The sequence below is a fragment of the Thermobia domestica genome, chromosome 3, assembly GCF_964235325.1.
Source record: "Thermobia domestica chromosome 3, izTheDome1.hap1.1, whole genome shotgun sequence".
Taxonomy (NCBI): Eukaryota; Metazoa; Arthropoda; class Insecta; order Zygentoma; family Lepismatidae; genus Thermobia; species Thermobia domestica.
In genome coordinates this window covers 253,254,619-253,271,635 of record NC_137456.1, presented here as the reverse complement: position 1 = coordinate 253,271,635, position 17,017 = coordinate 253,254,619, and the positions used below count along the sequence as shown (strand labels likewise).

General features: G+C 33.7%; 1 protein-coding gene across 4 annotated transcripts in view; it reads left to right on the top strand.

The window, feature by feature from the left end:
* LOC145681022 (transmembrane protein 117-like) overlaps positions 1 to 17,017 on the top strand; it is a 483,227-nt gene that overhangs the window by 413,505 nt on the left and 52,705 nt on the right. For all 4 annotated transcript variants that reach the window (XM_081752312.1, XM_081752315.1, XM_081752314.1 and 1 more), the window contains 2 exons: positions 4,080 to 4,336; positions 13,592 to 13,753. In XM_081752312.1, coding sequence (XP_081608438.1) covers positions 4,080 to 4,336; positions 13,592 to 13,753 — 419 coding nt within the window. The remainder of the gene's footprint in view (positions 1 to 4,079; positions 4,337 to 13,591; positions 13,754 to 17,017) is intronic.

Genomic DNA, 17,017 nt, shown 5'->3' with positions numbered 1-17,017 from the left:
AATTATTTAATGCTTTAATGCCTTAATGGAATTATTTAATGCACAATTATTTAATGCTTTAATGCCTTAATGGAATTATTTAATGCTTTGATACTTATTCTGTTATACCCATAATTGAACAATTAGAAATATCGTATCTCCGTAACACATAATTTGACCTTTCTCATTCAGAGCGACTAAAAAGGGAAGAGCCTCGAGTCTTCATGCTACGACGATAGCCTCTACATTGCAGATTTGCAACCTCTAATTTTAGACCACTACTCAAACATTTTGATATTAGTTGCATAATTCCTTGATAGAAAACCAGGTGATGGCTTATAGAAATTTTCCCTTTTCATCTCTAACTGTAAGACTTTTATTGTAAAATTTCTGTTCTTCACGAGAAATTCCCTTCAATCTACAATCACTATTGCTGGTTGCAAATACGTATGTTCTCCACCAAAACTATCTACTTACTCAACACACAGAAAACAAAATAAACATACACCCAGGGGTGGCCAGCAAACTTTGGCCTACCTCCGCTTAGCTATAGAGTTGGCTCGAAGTCAAAATGTTGGCCCATAAATCCGGATTTTTGATCCTATATATATTGTAACTAAGGGAGACAAAATTTTACTTAATGGTCAAAACAATTAAAAAGAAAAAAGTTGTCTGTCGTGAGTATAAGTTTTGATTGTACTTAAGGGTAAGTGTTTGCACATATGATTTATGTGTAGATAATGAATGAATTGACAGCGTTTCAACATCATTTTTCTCAAAACCAAGATTTTGTACATTCGCCGGTTTACGATGAATAGCAAATTGGATATTCGCCAGTTTGTAAACGCATAAGAAAGTACACAGTTATTTTTCCCGGAACTTCTCTCCTACGTGTAACCGACAATCTGTCTGTGCTGTCTTCGAGTGGTATTGTTGCATCGGAACTCCTTGCTACAGCAGTAGCTGGCGCTAGCCCTTTCCTTCTGGGAACCATGAGTGAGTAACACAATTAAAACAAAACAAGCTAGGCAACTAGATCTTTCAATTTCAAGAAAAACACTTTACAGATACAGTTTTGATAAGCATATGATATATTGATGAATGATTTCGCCGTCATTTCAATTTAATGTTTTAGTATTCTGCATTCAAAAGCTAAGTAAAACTGCCTTATCTGCGAGATATTGTGTTATGCAATGTGAGATGTTTCATATTTTTTGTTTTAAAAAAAATACATTTTGAACATTATTTACGTTTTAAGAATGGGAGAAAGGTTTAATGATTTTTGGTACATGAGTGGATCCTAGCCTAACCTAAGTTTCTAACCCATTTTCGGCAAGGGAGAATGAGAATGCGTAAGCAGAGGGATGTGTAAACATAATCGAAAACGACCGATATTAGTGTCCAACCTATAGATTTCGAGATCACTGAGATGATTAGTGACACTCTTGATGCAATTTAAGTCTAAATTCATCCTCCATTTGCATGAGGCGTGAGAGGTGGGGATGAGAAGGAGTTGACGTATAGAAATAATCGAAAAAGACCGATATTAGTGCTTAACCTATAGTTTTCGTTGAGATGAATAGTGACACTCCTTATAGATTCCGGGTCAGTTCAACTTCCATCGGTATGAGAGTGGTATGTGGGGTTGCAAATAAGGTGGCATGTAAAAATAATTGAAAACGCCCGATATTAATATTCAATCCACAGTTTTTGGGGTCGTTGAGAGATGAATAGTACATTCCTCATACCGTTTAAGATGAAGTTCAGCCCCATCGTTATGGGGGGGGGGGAATGTGGTAAGTGTTAAATCCATAGCTTTCTGGGTCACAGAGATGAAAATGACATTCCCTATGTCATTTAAGTCCAAATTCATCCCGTATGTGTATCCATGCGGGAGGGGTTCAATTACTTTTCATAAATCAATATTCCCCCTGCAAAGAACGGATATTTTCGTCAGTAAAAATTAAAATTCAAAGAAGAGACTAAAGACTGTTGGATGTATTGTCTTCAAATACAATAAAGAAGTCTTATTTGAATCATATGGAGCGAAAACGTTCCATCTTAAGAATCAAGAAATATAACAGTTGCTTCTTCACATTAAAAAAGCAGAGAAAATGAAATAAAATCTTTCAGTTTAACGTCCCACGATTATGTCCGTCAGGCTAAGGGAGACGATGATTAAAGCAAGTGAATGATGATAAAAGAATTGGTGGAATGAGAATGTGGGAGAAAACGGAAGTACTCGAGAAAACCCATGGACACGATGTTGTCAACCACAAGCTTCCCTGGCGAGGATTGAACCAGGGGCCCCATGCAGCAGAAGTAAGCGCTTTACCACTGCGCCACCGTGCCCCGCTTGAGTGCGAAGATATTAGTTTTTAAGATATACTAATCTAAAACAGCAATAAATTCCTTCCTTCTTACAAATTTCTCAGTCCCGTGTAAGACCAAGGTCAAACCCGACAACTTGAATGCATCCAAAAAATAAATCTCTCTCCCCCTCTCTCTTTCTCTCTCTCTCTCTCTCTCTTCTTCGCTTCTAATACGTTTATTCCAGTATTGGTGGTTCCAACACTGCAAGTACTTTGTGGTCTCACACATTCTGCTTTTTCTCTTTATGTATAAGTAGATTAACACTCTCAATCGTTTAATGGCTTTTGATCAATAGCTTGATCGATAAGGACACCCAGACCGTGAAATGTTCAGTCTTCACCATTGGTCAGGATTCATCTACAACTTCTTAGACTTACTATAATGGGTATTTGTGCAGCGATGTACTACTAGAATTTTTGATAAGTGTAACTTGGATCGTTTTCAAAAGTATATCCACCCCAGAGATGTTCAAAAATATGTAACAATAAATATTCACGGATATTTTCTCCTGAACAAGGATAGAAACCTGATAATATATGTCAACTTGCTTCGCACGTCAACAACCTATATTTACTCCCATTGCAGCTCATCCGAAACGTATGGCTAAGTACCTGGATCCATGTGTTCTTTACTTATTTGTAATGTACTGTGATATTGTTTGCTTTGTGCTTTTGTGCTAGTCCTATGGTCCTCCTCCCCTATCTCTGTTCAAAATCTCATATAATTTTAAAAAGCAGTCTTCTTCCCAAACACCGTAAAGAAGCCATGTGGATATCTTTTACCCCCCCCCCCCCCAAAAAAATCACAATATTTAGCACGCTACATTAAGGTTCATCTGCTGGACAAAACAACTGGATTTTAAGAGTAGAGTAGTCTTGAGAAGAAAGAGTCATGTCATTGGGAAATTAAAAATTAATAAGGTTCATTCTTCTTGTCAATCCTTCCAGTGTTCTATTACATTTTCCCTGTATGCCTATTTATTTATTTATTTAACAATTACCAGATACAGCTCAGAGGCCATTTTATACTGGATATCTAACAACAGCAATGAGAAGGATTTGGGAAGGTATCGACCAGGGCCTGTTATAGTAGGTGCCATCCCGGCATTTGCCTGGTAGGACTGAGAGAAACCCTAGAAAACCTCAGTCAGGATGGTCGGCAGCGGGAATCGAACCCACGACCTCCCGAATGCTAAGCCAACGCTCTACCACTTGAGCTACTTCGCCTATTTCATTTGTGTATTTTATAAACGAGATAACGACCAATTGTAAAGTTTCCTTTTTCAGAACAACTTATATGTCGAGGTACAGTAAAGTAGCCAGGACTTAGATTTGTAAAGGGAGTCGAGGGGTGTCCATGAGAACTTCGTTTATCAAATTTTAGCTTAACAAGTACAAACTGTAAAATATTATATTGCTCCCCCAGTCTCCACCTTATTACTGCAATGTTCACGTAGTCCTTTTATATGATAATTAGTGGTTCTTGATGGAGGTCACATTGGTAAATATTTTATTTCCGTCATTACAAGCCAAAGCAAAACGCTTACCTAATGTGTAATTCGTATATACTCATTTATGAAGCTCTAAGAAGATTTATTTCATTAACTTGTAGTGAGTGATACAACTTAATTTTTTGCCGATATGATTTCCCTTAAGGGCCGACAATTATATATAGGTTTTTCAAGTATTCATGTAGATGTAATTATTTTCATATCATTTTTCTTTTAGTGTTATGAAAGCTGCAGCCTGCGGAACGTGGCTTGGAGATCTCATTACAGCGTTAATGGTGACTGATATGATGCTTCAGGACAACCTCTACCCCAATTGGTCTCCTTGGTTCAGAAAAATCTGGCGACGCTCAAACATCCCCCGTATCCTCATTTTCTGGGTGGGATCTGTGGTTGCAACTTCCGTCGTTGTTACACTTATTGTTAGTGATTGGATCTCATGGGACAGGCTTAACAAGGATTTTGTGGCGACTACAGGTAAACAATATTACAGTAATGTTTAAAGGTTTCCTTGTCGTAGGCAGTTGATAACTAAGTTAGTATAATAGCTTAAAATTACTTAGTGTTTTCTCTCTTTTTTTAAATTAATGACTTGTTTAAAGTGATGAAGTTAAAATCAAATTGTCCTTTTTATCACTTGATCATATTTATATCAGGCGTGTTTAGATGAACTAAAATGTAAATGTAACTTCGACCCTACTCCAACCACCTTCTTATGCAGGAAACCCTCCCTTTGCTTTGGGAGAAAAAATTGAATGACCTCGGATATGTTGCCAATTTGTCATTCAGTCGTTTGGCCTTTGACGAGTGAAGATCGTAGGCTACTTGGAACGCAATTATTACGTAAACGTGATTTTGTCGTTTCTTAAAATTTACTCATATCAATAACCAGAATCTAGACAAAGTTTGGACTTACGTCTTATGGTTCATGAACTTACTGTATGTTATCTCAAAAGAGATTGTTACGAAAAATTATTGTAAAACTCTCAATATTTTTGCAATCTGAGGCGATTATAAAAATTTTTGATTGGTTCAAACAGACCAAAGTATTGTTATTTCAATTTCGACCAATAATGCATCATTATGCTTTTGTTCTCTGGTAAACTCAAATGTAAATGACAAAACTTTATACCTCGAGTATTACTGAGCAGAGAAAAGGGATTGTGAGTTTTTGAAATTGAATGTTGAATGCAGTAGTCAGGTCTTAAGTATGACGCTAATCATACTTCAAAACGACTCTGAATAAGGCGGAGAGAGTCTAAGATGGGTGATCTACGTCGCTCGCAGGAAATTATACGTGAATTTGTAAGACTAAATGGGGAACATGTGGATAGGAAAATCTTTGAGTTTAAAGTCCCACGACATGCCCTTTAGGCTGGTGGGAGACGGATGATTAAAGCAAATGAATGGTGATGAAAAAATTAGTGGAGTGATGATGTGGGAGGAAACCGGAATATCCTGAGGAAACCCATGGACACGATGTTGCCCGCCACAAACTTACTTGTCCGGGAATTGAACCAGGGACCCCTCGCACCAGAGGTAATCGCTCTACCAATGAATCACCTGTGGGTAAGAGACTCTTGGACAGACCAAAAAGGTGGAAGGATAGCATAAAGTGATCTCTTAGGGAGAAATCTTAGAAACTGAAATGATTAAACAGGTAGAATCCAACACTAGCGCTTGGTTGGAATCGAACATCAAGTTTCCTAAATCTTCATTAATTAGTCAGTCAATAAAAAATCTTATTTAAAATTAAACAAAGATGAATGTATGAAATCGTATTGAATAGTTTCTAGCCTAACATGGAAAGGAAAGATTTACAAATCGAGTGATGTCTTTTTGGTTCACTATAATTCCTGCAAAGGCTTGTACACATTTGAAACAAATACAACGATCCGCATTTTCAATTTTTTTTTCGAAGAAAATAACTTTTGTTTCTTAAGCCAAATATGGGTAGGTCAAACATGACTTGTGATATCATTCTTTTCCGGTGGGTTCTAAAAAGATATGCTACGAATGGAACTTACAGTAATTATGTTTGTGTTGACCTATAAACGTTATAATGAAAGACAGAATTGTAACTTTTGTGTACATTTCTCAAACGAAAACTTTTAAAGAACTAATATATCAAATGTTAGAAAGATAAGGAAAAGTACGATGTAGGGATATTCCACAGTAATCTTATTCTTTCTTGTTTGCTAAGACTTTTGTTGAGATTCATCGCCTCAACATTTTTTCACTGATAGGATGGAAGAATTCCTACAAGCAAGGCGAATATTGAACGTACTTCCTGCTTGGAAAAACATACCAAGTGGGAAGATAATGTTGATTTTCAATTTTGTCTGATGGAGCTATCTTTTAGACAAGATTTTGTGTAGTCATTTATTGTCAGAAAGAACAGAATTAAAATTAAATACAAAGAGATATCCATTTCACTGATTGATATCTATATTCAAAAATACCTGCCTTTGTCTGAATATACCCTAAGATTCTTTTACGTAGTGATTTATTTTTAACAGTGTTAATACTACTAACAGAATGTACCAACATTTTCGAAAAGAGAGAAATTAAAATTATTTGAGGACAATAATGTTTTATGGCTGACTCTTTCATTTTCTTTTCTCGAAATAAAGATTTCAAGGGAAATATTTTAAAACTTAATGAAACTCACAAAGAGCTCTTAAAATTGGAAGCTCATTTATGCCCATCCTCTCGGTATTTAAATATTTCTAATAATAATAATAATAATAATAATAATAATAATAATAATAATAATAATAATAATAATAATAATAATAATAATAATAATAATAATAATAGTAATAATAATAATAATAAATTTAACTTTCTAACCCTGAAAATAATTCAACTAATACTTAACTACAGTGGCATTACTGTCGCCACGTATTAAAGCTTACTGTTGTCGTGTTTACAAGTTTATAGATAACTACCTATAGTTCCCCGTCGCCCAAATTGGTGTGTGGCATCAGCCAATAAGCTCCTAATGCCCTGTTACTAAAGCTTCAGGGAGAAATCTAATCGTTCATAATTATCCACAAATACGAGCAAAATTCTTGAAACGAAATATGAATGATTAGATTTCTTCCTAAAGGTCTAGTAACAGGGCACTGCGAACATATTAGCTAATGCCACACGCCAATTCGGGTAAGGCGGACTATACAATAACTTCATCAGAGTTAAAAAATATAAATCACATACTGGCCAATGCTATCTCTACCTAGCAACCATACAGTTTGAAACCGAAAATACTACTTTCGGAACCTTGTACTTTTGTTATCACCGCAAATGACGAAATTACTTTACTCTTCCATTCACAGCAGATACGTATGACGCCATCGTTATCATGAAAATATACTCCCGTAAGACTTTTTTAAAGTAAAATACAGGAAAAGCACTTAAATCTTGAGAATAAGGTATTCTAACAATTCGTACCTCAATTCATGAAGTTCATGCAGTGTTATTCGTCTGAAAATGAGTATTTTAAGAACTGAATTTGTTGAGAGCATTCTCATACCCAACTCAACATTGAAAACATGGTGCAGCCCTACTAATCTAATACTTTAACCCTCAGCAACATGAATAAGGCTAATGTTTTATCTAAGCTAATAAAATAATGTACCAGATTCACATTATGGTGAATAACCGTAGTTTTTAATGTTCTGAAGCGGTCCTCATCTTCAGTGGAATTTCTCTCTATCTCTCTTGAAATCCGTACTCCATTAAATTCTAGTGCTATAAGAAGATCTTACATTAGGTATTGTTTGAAATAACTCTTTATAGAGATCGTTCAACTCTTTCCTTTCAAACTTAAGTCATGACGGAAACTTGTAAAGCTCCTCTTGTATAAAATCTAGAAGCTGTTCTCGCACTATTTTGTCTTCCACTACTAATGTTTCAAATATTCGGTTTCATCATCGGATCAAAATTCAAATCATAATATTCGTTGAGCAATGGGTAGAATGTTACATGTATATTATGACTGGCTCTCAGGAGAAGTATGAAGCTACCACAAATTAACATAATCCAACATTTATAAAAGTACTTAACTAGAAGCGTGTTGAAAAAGTGAATTTATTTAATCCTCATTACTTATACATTCAGAAGAATGTACACAATTACTCATAATTTTGTTATTTATGTTTGAAGACGTGAACGTCAGATTGCCTTTTCACAACCTAACTATGCATACGTCTATCATGGTTTGTGTGAATTAGCGGTAAATGTATGCAATACTAGTAAATAGAATAAACAAATATTTTGTATCAAAATAAGTAATGTTTGAATTATTCGAAGATAATAATATCTCATGACTTACCGTTTCACATTTTTCCTCTGGAAAAACTATGAGAGTGTAATAATAATGAAACTGAAGTAACATGATTTAAAATTGAAAGAATACCAAATTTATCTTATTGATGGCAAATTTGTTTTATTATTACGCTATTTTACTGCTATCTAAAAATATATTACCTTCAATAGCAGAAAAAAGAAACACAATGCATGTCACTCATACAACCGTTTGATATGTTCTTCTTACGTCCGTATAAGAATTTTTAAAATATATAACAGATATTGTTTTTCTGTCATCTGACTCCAAAATATAACAACGACACAATTTCATTAACTTGCAATCACTCACCCACTTCCAGTACCAAGGTTCCAAGCTATAATTAGATATGCTTTCTACAAAACTAGATACTTGCAAACAATACCTGGCGCATTCATGACACCTGTCGACTACTGCTACAATTTCAATACCGGAGACAGCTGTGACGAGCCCGATTGTCCATCTTTATTGTTTTTCAAATGTACCCACTGTTGTCTCCATTTTTGTATTAACCACACAATAATTCTTAAGTTCCATAACAGTTACAATTAAACAGAGGTCTGAAACTGTATTGGTCACTATTGATTTCAATAGGCGGTGTGCGTCAAGAGCCATATGTCACATGACCCCTTTCCTGCATATTCTTCTTGCGCTAATTCCAACATGGCGGCTTTTCAGATGTTTCTCATGATTCACATTACGTCTATTCAGTTGAGCTCTACATGCATTCCTCATGTCCAACATTTGACCTCAATTCCTCTAATCGTTTCAAAATTAACATGGCATTTCTAGACATTTTCTGTGATCTATCTTCGCACTTTGCACTCACTTATCTCCCACCCTGTATATGGTAAACATAATCTTTTTCTGTTTTTTTTTTTTTTTTTTTTTGTGCTGAATCCAGTATTAACAATCATTTTCAGCAATTAAATTCACCAAATTGGAATGTTCCCTTGTAAGATTGTGTACAATACACAGTTGAAAAATATAAATTAAATGACAAAGGTCCTCCGTGGTTACTGGATATGCTAAAATTTATCATCTTCGACTATTTTCTAAAAGTAGTTTCTTTAATTAATTTTAATCCATGAACAAAATTCAGCTCTTACAGAACAAGTGAAACTTTACTCGTATAGTAGACAAAAATATTTTACTTTCACAGAAACACCTTTATAAAACAACAGGGGAAAACCTGTATTAAAATTACATAATTATGGCATTTCTGAAATAACTGATTTAAATAATTATGTCATACTCAAATTAAGTATTTGTACTGAAATTATTTTCACTAACAAATACTAAAACTTCTCTTATTGCTATTTTTGTTTCAACTTTTGTTTGAATACAAGTTAACGAAGATTAAATTGTTTAAAATAAGAATAGGGCTATGTATTATTAATCAATACTCGTAACAAGTATGTTATCTTAATGAATTCTTATCTAATTATTCATGGAGAGCAACAAAATACATTCAGTTAATGGATTTGATTTAATATTTGATGGATAAAATTCTGGAATAGATTTCTCGAAATGTTACAAGCAAGATTATTAAAATTCTTTCCACATGAAATTATAAGGAAAAAAGTTAGATTTAGGATTACACCGTGTTACAAAATATCAAATTCTTTATGAAGATTATGGATGTTCTTTAAAAGGAAATTTTCCAGTTTTCTTGCTTTCCTCGCATAAACTTTCAAAGTTATTCAAAGTAGAAGAAAGTTAACAATTTGAAATTAGTAACTTTTCTCAATAATCATTTTAGAAAGTTGACTGAGAAAGAAAGTTTTTATTCTCTGAACTATTATCACTGATTTTACAATTAATACTCATTTCAAAATAATCTATAGTTTTTATTCCATTAATGCACAAAACAGTATTATACTATTGAACGATAGTGTTATATAATTATGGTTAAAAGTTCTTTAGAAGTTGTTTGTTTAAGTTCTATATATAACCTTAAGAAACTTGCGTTCATTGAAATTAAATTCACACATTCGTAAATAAAAGTACAGAAAAATCTTTGAATAACATACAGCAAGAATTCGAAAACTTAGAAGCGTAATAAAATTATTGTGGAAATACATGAAGTTTAAATTCTCTACTGTTAAATGACAAAACTGCTCTCACCTGGTAATAATAAAATGAAGTGCCCAAATGGGCACTTAAAAGGATAATAAATTTTCTTGAGTTTCACATTGCACTTATAGCTGAATATGTTGTATTTCCTTGGATAATGAACATTGCAACAATATTAACATTAGCAAGTATTTATGTATATATTGTATATATTACGAATCTTTCCATTCCATTTCGGCCTCTATGAACGCCATCTTCATAGGCTCGAACGTTAAGTTCCTGTAACCTTCTTCCTATTTCAGCAATAAAGTTTGATGTTAGAATGAAGTAAATTAGGTAGTCTCTTGATAATATTCTGTTTTTGTATCTTACAAAAATTGTTATAGTGACTATGATTCTGTAATTAATTTTGAGTTAGATAGTGATAATAGTCAATTTCCAGTCATTTCTTTTTGCTACTATGGATTTAACACATTTATATATTGTTGAAGCAATATTATAGCATAATCATTCGTCGTTTTGACAATGTTAATTTTATCAAAAAAGGAAAACAAAATGAAATTATTATATTTCACAGCAATTTATTTTATTAATGGTTAAGTATTCATAATTAAAACATAGCCGTATAAAATCTTTTTATTATCCTGTTTCAATAGCGAACTCCCTCGTGACTAAGCGGTTAGCGTACGCACCTTTTGGTGTAGGAGGCCCGGGTTCGATTCCCGGCGGGAGCTCATATGGTTCGGATTCCACGTTAAAGGAGCAGTTCGAGTTAAAAACAAGTTTGGTGCAATAGAAAGAGAAACAAAAAATAAGAGACCCGTATTTTTTTATATCTTGATAGGCCATCTCGTTCAGCTTCTACAGGCATTTGTTTTTGATGAATCGTAAATGGTGACGTCATGGGTGGGATACGCGAGAAACTCAATGAGAGTCAACAACCACTCCCTTGTACGCAGCTGATAAACCTTTAATAGTGCATTGAATTTAATAGATTGTGTTTTGGATTTGTTAGCAGTCTTGCTCTGTGTTGAATTCTTGAGGGAAGTTTTTGTCAGTTGTTTTTCCTATAGCATTAGTATAAAAAAGAGTAGAGAGAGAGAGAGAGCAGTAGTTACGTTTGTTGTGCGAAACAGTGTTTCTTCCAGACATGTTTTTAGGATGGCACTGTCTCCCGGAGCTCTGAGAGATGTCCCCGGAGGAGACCAAAATAATACGTCTATAATGTAATAAATATAATAGTACTGTGTAAAAATAATGTACCTCTCCGAATACTAAGTGTCCCTTCTTCCCCCCCCCCTCTCCGGATTTTTTTCTGAAAGAAACACTAGTGTGAAATAGAAAACACGTGTTAGTACAGCGCGTGCTGTGTCTGTGAAGTGAAGTAGAAATGCCTAACACCTGCTGTGTTTTCGGTTGTAATTCTTGTGCAATTGAAGCTGAGAACGTAAAGTATATTTTCTTACGTCGTGAGAAATCACCAGATCGATATAAATTATGGCCCAAGAAAATCAATGGGAAAAAAATGTAACAAATAAAATCACTCGTGTTTCAAACATCTTGAAGAGCCTGACTTCGAGAAGTCAAGTTTACTGAAAGAAAAGTTAATGCCAGTGGCGGATCTAGGCTGGGGCCGGGGGCCTAGGCCCCCCAGTTTTTGAGTGACAAAATTGATTTAAGCTATTATTTAAATATTTTTGAAAGTTTTTAGTAAACATGATATACATATCATAGTCTGGGTTCTGGCTCCCCCCTCCTGAGTTTTTACCGTCTAGATCCACTTCTGGCTAATGCCAGGAGAATTATTTACACGCAAACTGAGAAAGAATGCTGTTCCAAGTATATTATTGAAAGGTTTAAAATCCTAGCCATTGAACAAGCACCGATCTATGTCCAGTTACCAACGTACAAATATCGTACAAGACGCAATTGATGATTGTAGTCAAGGCGAGGCATTAGAGTGTAATAGAGACGATGTCACTCATATTCTGAAGATACTGCTTTAGAAATAAGCTATACAATGTGAATTAAGGAGTGAAATATACCGGCTTGTAGAAGGAATCAATGACGATGACTGTTCCTCAAGACATTGATCCATCGTTTAATTTCTCTGTATCATGTGACAATGATGATGAAACGGGTGATGAGAGTTGTTCCGCGGACAGCTATGAGAATAAAAGAAATTTAACCGGTGAAGTGTTTTTCGTATTCTGGCAAACTTTACAGATGTTATTTCATTTTTGCCTCATATGTTACGCTACTGTACATACCTTGAAGCACAAAATTATAGGATCAGCGTTAAAAATTGCAATAAAACGTGAAAATGAACATACTTATGTTTAGGAATCGGAAGAATGATTAAAGAAAAGGTACTTAGGTGTTGCAGCAATCTCGTCCGCCATCTATTTACATATTGGTTTCGATTTTTTTTTTTTTTTTTGAAACGCTGAACTCATGCTTTATAGGATACGTTTTATAATATTATAAAAACGTTTGTACAGCCCACCATCAGACATCATTTTCTACATGCAGATGATATTTGTAAGTCTTTGCAATCAGTTCTGGAAAAGGAAACCGCACTTAGAACGTGCCACCGCACCTCTCACAAACGAAATCCTTGGCACTTTGTAGTATGTAAGCCTGCTCTCGCTCCTTGCCCACCTATGACGTCATCACAAAATATTTCTTCCTCTGTTACTCGCTAACGACTGAACGTATCGCGATCAAACAAACACCATTCCTTTTAGAATTTTCAACTCTATAAATGGAAATAAATTGTAAAAAATGCATTTCTAAGTCGAATCCTTTAATCAGTAGGTCCACATCTCATATCGCCTCACTGCTGAACGGGAACCTAAACTAAAATCAACTCAACTCTACCTGTTTCAATAGATAACAATTACGAAAAGTCCTTCAAGATCAGAAAATTTTCCTTTTGAAAAATATCATCTCGAAATGTAAGTTTTACTGAGTATATTTCACTGAAATAATCATCTTTTTTTCATGTATTCTATTCTAACATTATAGTAACAATTTTTATTAGCCTTTGAAGATAAGCAATAGTGATGCTTATTATTTCTGTATTATGCAGATTATTTCAAATGGTATATGTATGTTTGAAAATCTCGAAGTGAGAGTGACAACATTTTTCAGCTTGTAGAAAAGAAAATTTTCTTAAGTGATATTGCAGGAGCTTTTTTCTTTTTACTGCCTATGTTTTCGTTACTTGTATTACTCGTAATTACCACAAATTTATATTTAAGTTTTTATTAATTTAAACTCTTTTTTATGCGTCTTCTATTCTGTAGAAGTTTCGAGAGCTTTCTTGGCGTCATTTATTCTGGTAATGGATCTCCTAATTGTAATGCAGGATTGGGATTTTCCGCATTTTACAACTACACTTCACGTCAATCTTCCTGGTTTTAGTGTTGCAACTCTACAATGGAAATATGCAGAAGTAGATATTACAGGTACTAAGATCATAGTGCTTTATATATATCTTATTCAGTATTGCATGTCGCTTAATTTGAATATAGATATTTATTACCAAGACAAGCCATAATTATAGTCCTCCTGCTATATCCTGTACCTTGTTACTGATTGAAAGGAGCATTTGTCGCACATAATATCTGTATTTAAAGTCAAATTGTACCACCTTTCGTTTCTTCTATGTCCTACCCACTTTCAATTAGCATCTGCAAACTGGAGCTTATAACGCGTTATCCATTAGCCCTAGTGTTATCGTTATATAGAAGTTAGTTGATTTCTTAAGAAGAAATATCATGTTATTGTAGGAGTAAATTAATTACGTTTTGTAGTTGCTTCTGACATTAAATGCATGTATATACAATAAATGCTTGCTTAAGTTTGGAATGGTTACAAGTACTTTATCTTCCCAACTTGGGAATTGTGTTGTGTTTACGTTCTTAATTGCAGAGAGAATTTTAATAACCGATTTAGAACCTTAATTACTAGGAAATGTACACAACCTTAGAAATCGTAAATTATCAATTAAACCTCTAAAGTTGTTATTAGAATTGAATCCTTGGTAATCAACGATTTAAAAGTTACAGAATGACATAAAATAACTTGCTTAAACTAGTTTCATTACATTCTGCTGACTTCAATTATTTCATCATATGTTGGAAACTGAATCAATAAGCTCTAATGGGCAAGCATCTTAAAACACTTTTGCCTTGAAAATGCTGACCTAAAGTCGGCGAAAATTAATAATTTCATATAAAACATGAAGAGAAATTCAGTGTCGCAAAAGGTATGTATTAGGTCTACATACCCCTACGTGTGGGAACAATTTGGTGAAATTTTGTCATGTAAAAAAGTGACTTCAGGTGACTACATCCATGAAGGTATCAGGAATGTGAAGTGAATCCATTTATACGTAATATTGGGTCGATGCATAAGTTCGTGCAGTTCTTATATTTTATTTTTATTCTGCTGTTTTGTTAATTCAAATACAAATACAACATAGACATAACATTGACATATGCTACGAGTGTAACAATACATTGCATACATCACATTCAAAAACTTGCGCCATTTCCCGCGTTGTTTGACGAGGATTCTTATGAAGTAACTCATTCAAGCGATTTTCGTCAAAATCTGAAGGTCTTCCAGAACGTGGGTCATCAGACAAGTCAAACCGTCCTGCTCGAAAAGGGAAAACCATTTCTGTGCTGTTCTTTCAGCAATTGCTTCATTCGCGTACACTGTACAAATTGTTCTCGCAGCTTCTGCTGCACTGGATCCTCGGTTAAACTCGAAGAATATAATGTGACGGAAATTATCACTTTTCTCGACTTGACATTCCATATTAGTTTGTCTGAAATATATACAATAATACGTTCACAATCAAGAAAACCTGTATTTCATAACACACAAACTCCAAACTACGGTAAAACAACGGAATAACGATAAACAATCGCTTCACGCCGCATTGTTGCCAACCCCCCCAAAAAAAACGCATGAACTTATGCATCGACCCATTATTAATGAACCGTGTTATAAATTTAGATGATTCCTTATATTAAGTGAAAAAAAAGTTCATGGGTTGGAAAGTGCCTCTTTTCAGAGTTACTAATCTCCGAAAATGCGACTCTTCCAGAACATTCTGGCTTTAAAATTATGGAAACTTTTGAAAGCGATTCAAGAAAAACTACTAGCAGGTGACTAGGATTTGAATTCCCATTGCGCTTCATTTAAGAGCACATTTGTTCATGTACAAAATTTCGTAATATGTAATTGGGCATATAATTTTGTTCTTCTATTTTAAAAATAAGCACTTATCTCTTCTTATCAAATATAATGAAGAATAACCTACAGCGCCCGTGTTTGTTTTGTAATATAAATATTTTTCAATATAGTTACTGATTTCATATATTCGGCATTTAACTGCATTTCTGTTTTGAAAATGCACTCTTCGGAAACTCGGAACCAACTACATTGTACATTCTTGGTCTTGTTTCATGAAACTAGAACTGTATGATATTCCATTCTCACGAATACGAACATAAAATGTAAGTATTACCAATGGGTAATAGATATAAAAATGTGTCAAAAAGCGAAATTTCGACAGTGTAAATTGTGATATCTAATAAGTATAGTTATAGAGGTAGATGTAGGAGACGCGAAATCTATGTTATAGGAAAGAAGTTTTCTATAAACTAACTAACTAGTAACCACTTGTGAGATTCTTGCTGAACTCGAAAACAGACTTTCTACAATGGAGGAACAAAATTGGCTTGATATCTAGTAACAGGAAACATTTTCTATAATTAAAGTAAGAAGTTATAAATAAACAGGATGTACTAATTTGCTGCAACATTTTACATTTTAAGTTCTGTAAATACTGACAGAGTCAATGAATGTCCGATGATTCAACGTGTAACGTGAGGGAAAAATAAGGTAATTTACAAAAACAAATAATACTTAATTTACACAAATTATTTTTCTTATTATTTGAATTTTGTATATGTGGCAAATATACGTGTTATAACGAAATATATGTGTAATTAATCTAATTTCCTGTATGTTGCAATATTTAATCATAGACAATGAAACTTTGCTTTCGGAAGCCAATTCTTTGACTAAACTGTTATTTTGTCACATTTGTCTTAATTGACTAAACTGTTCTTTTCTCACACTTGTCTTAATTGAATAAACTGTTCTTTTCTCACACTTGTCTTAATTGAATAAACTGTTCTTTTCTCACACTTGTCTTAATTGATTAAACTGTTCTTTTCTCACATTTGTCTTAATTGATTAAACTGTTCTTTTCTCACATTTGTCTTAATTGACTAAACTGTTCTTTTCTCTCATTTGTCTTAATTGACTAAACTGTTCTTTTCTCTCATTTGTCTTAATTGACTAAACTGTTCTTTTCTCTCATTTGTTTTAATTGACTAAACTGTTCTTTTCTCACATTTGTCTTAATTGATTAAACTGTTCTTTTCTCACATTTGTATTAATTGACTAAACTGTTCTTTTCTCACATTTGTCTTAATTGATTAAACTGTTCTTTTTTCACATTTGTCTTAATTGACTAAACTGTTCTTTTCTCTCATTTGTCTTAATTGACTAAACTGTTCTTTTCTCTCATTTGTTTTAATTGACTAAACTGTTCTTTTCTCTCATTTGTTTTAATTGACTAAACTGTTCTTTTCTCTCATTTGTTTTAATTGACTAAACTGTTCTTTTCTCTCATTTGTTTTAATTGA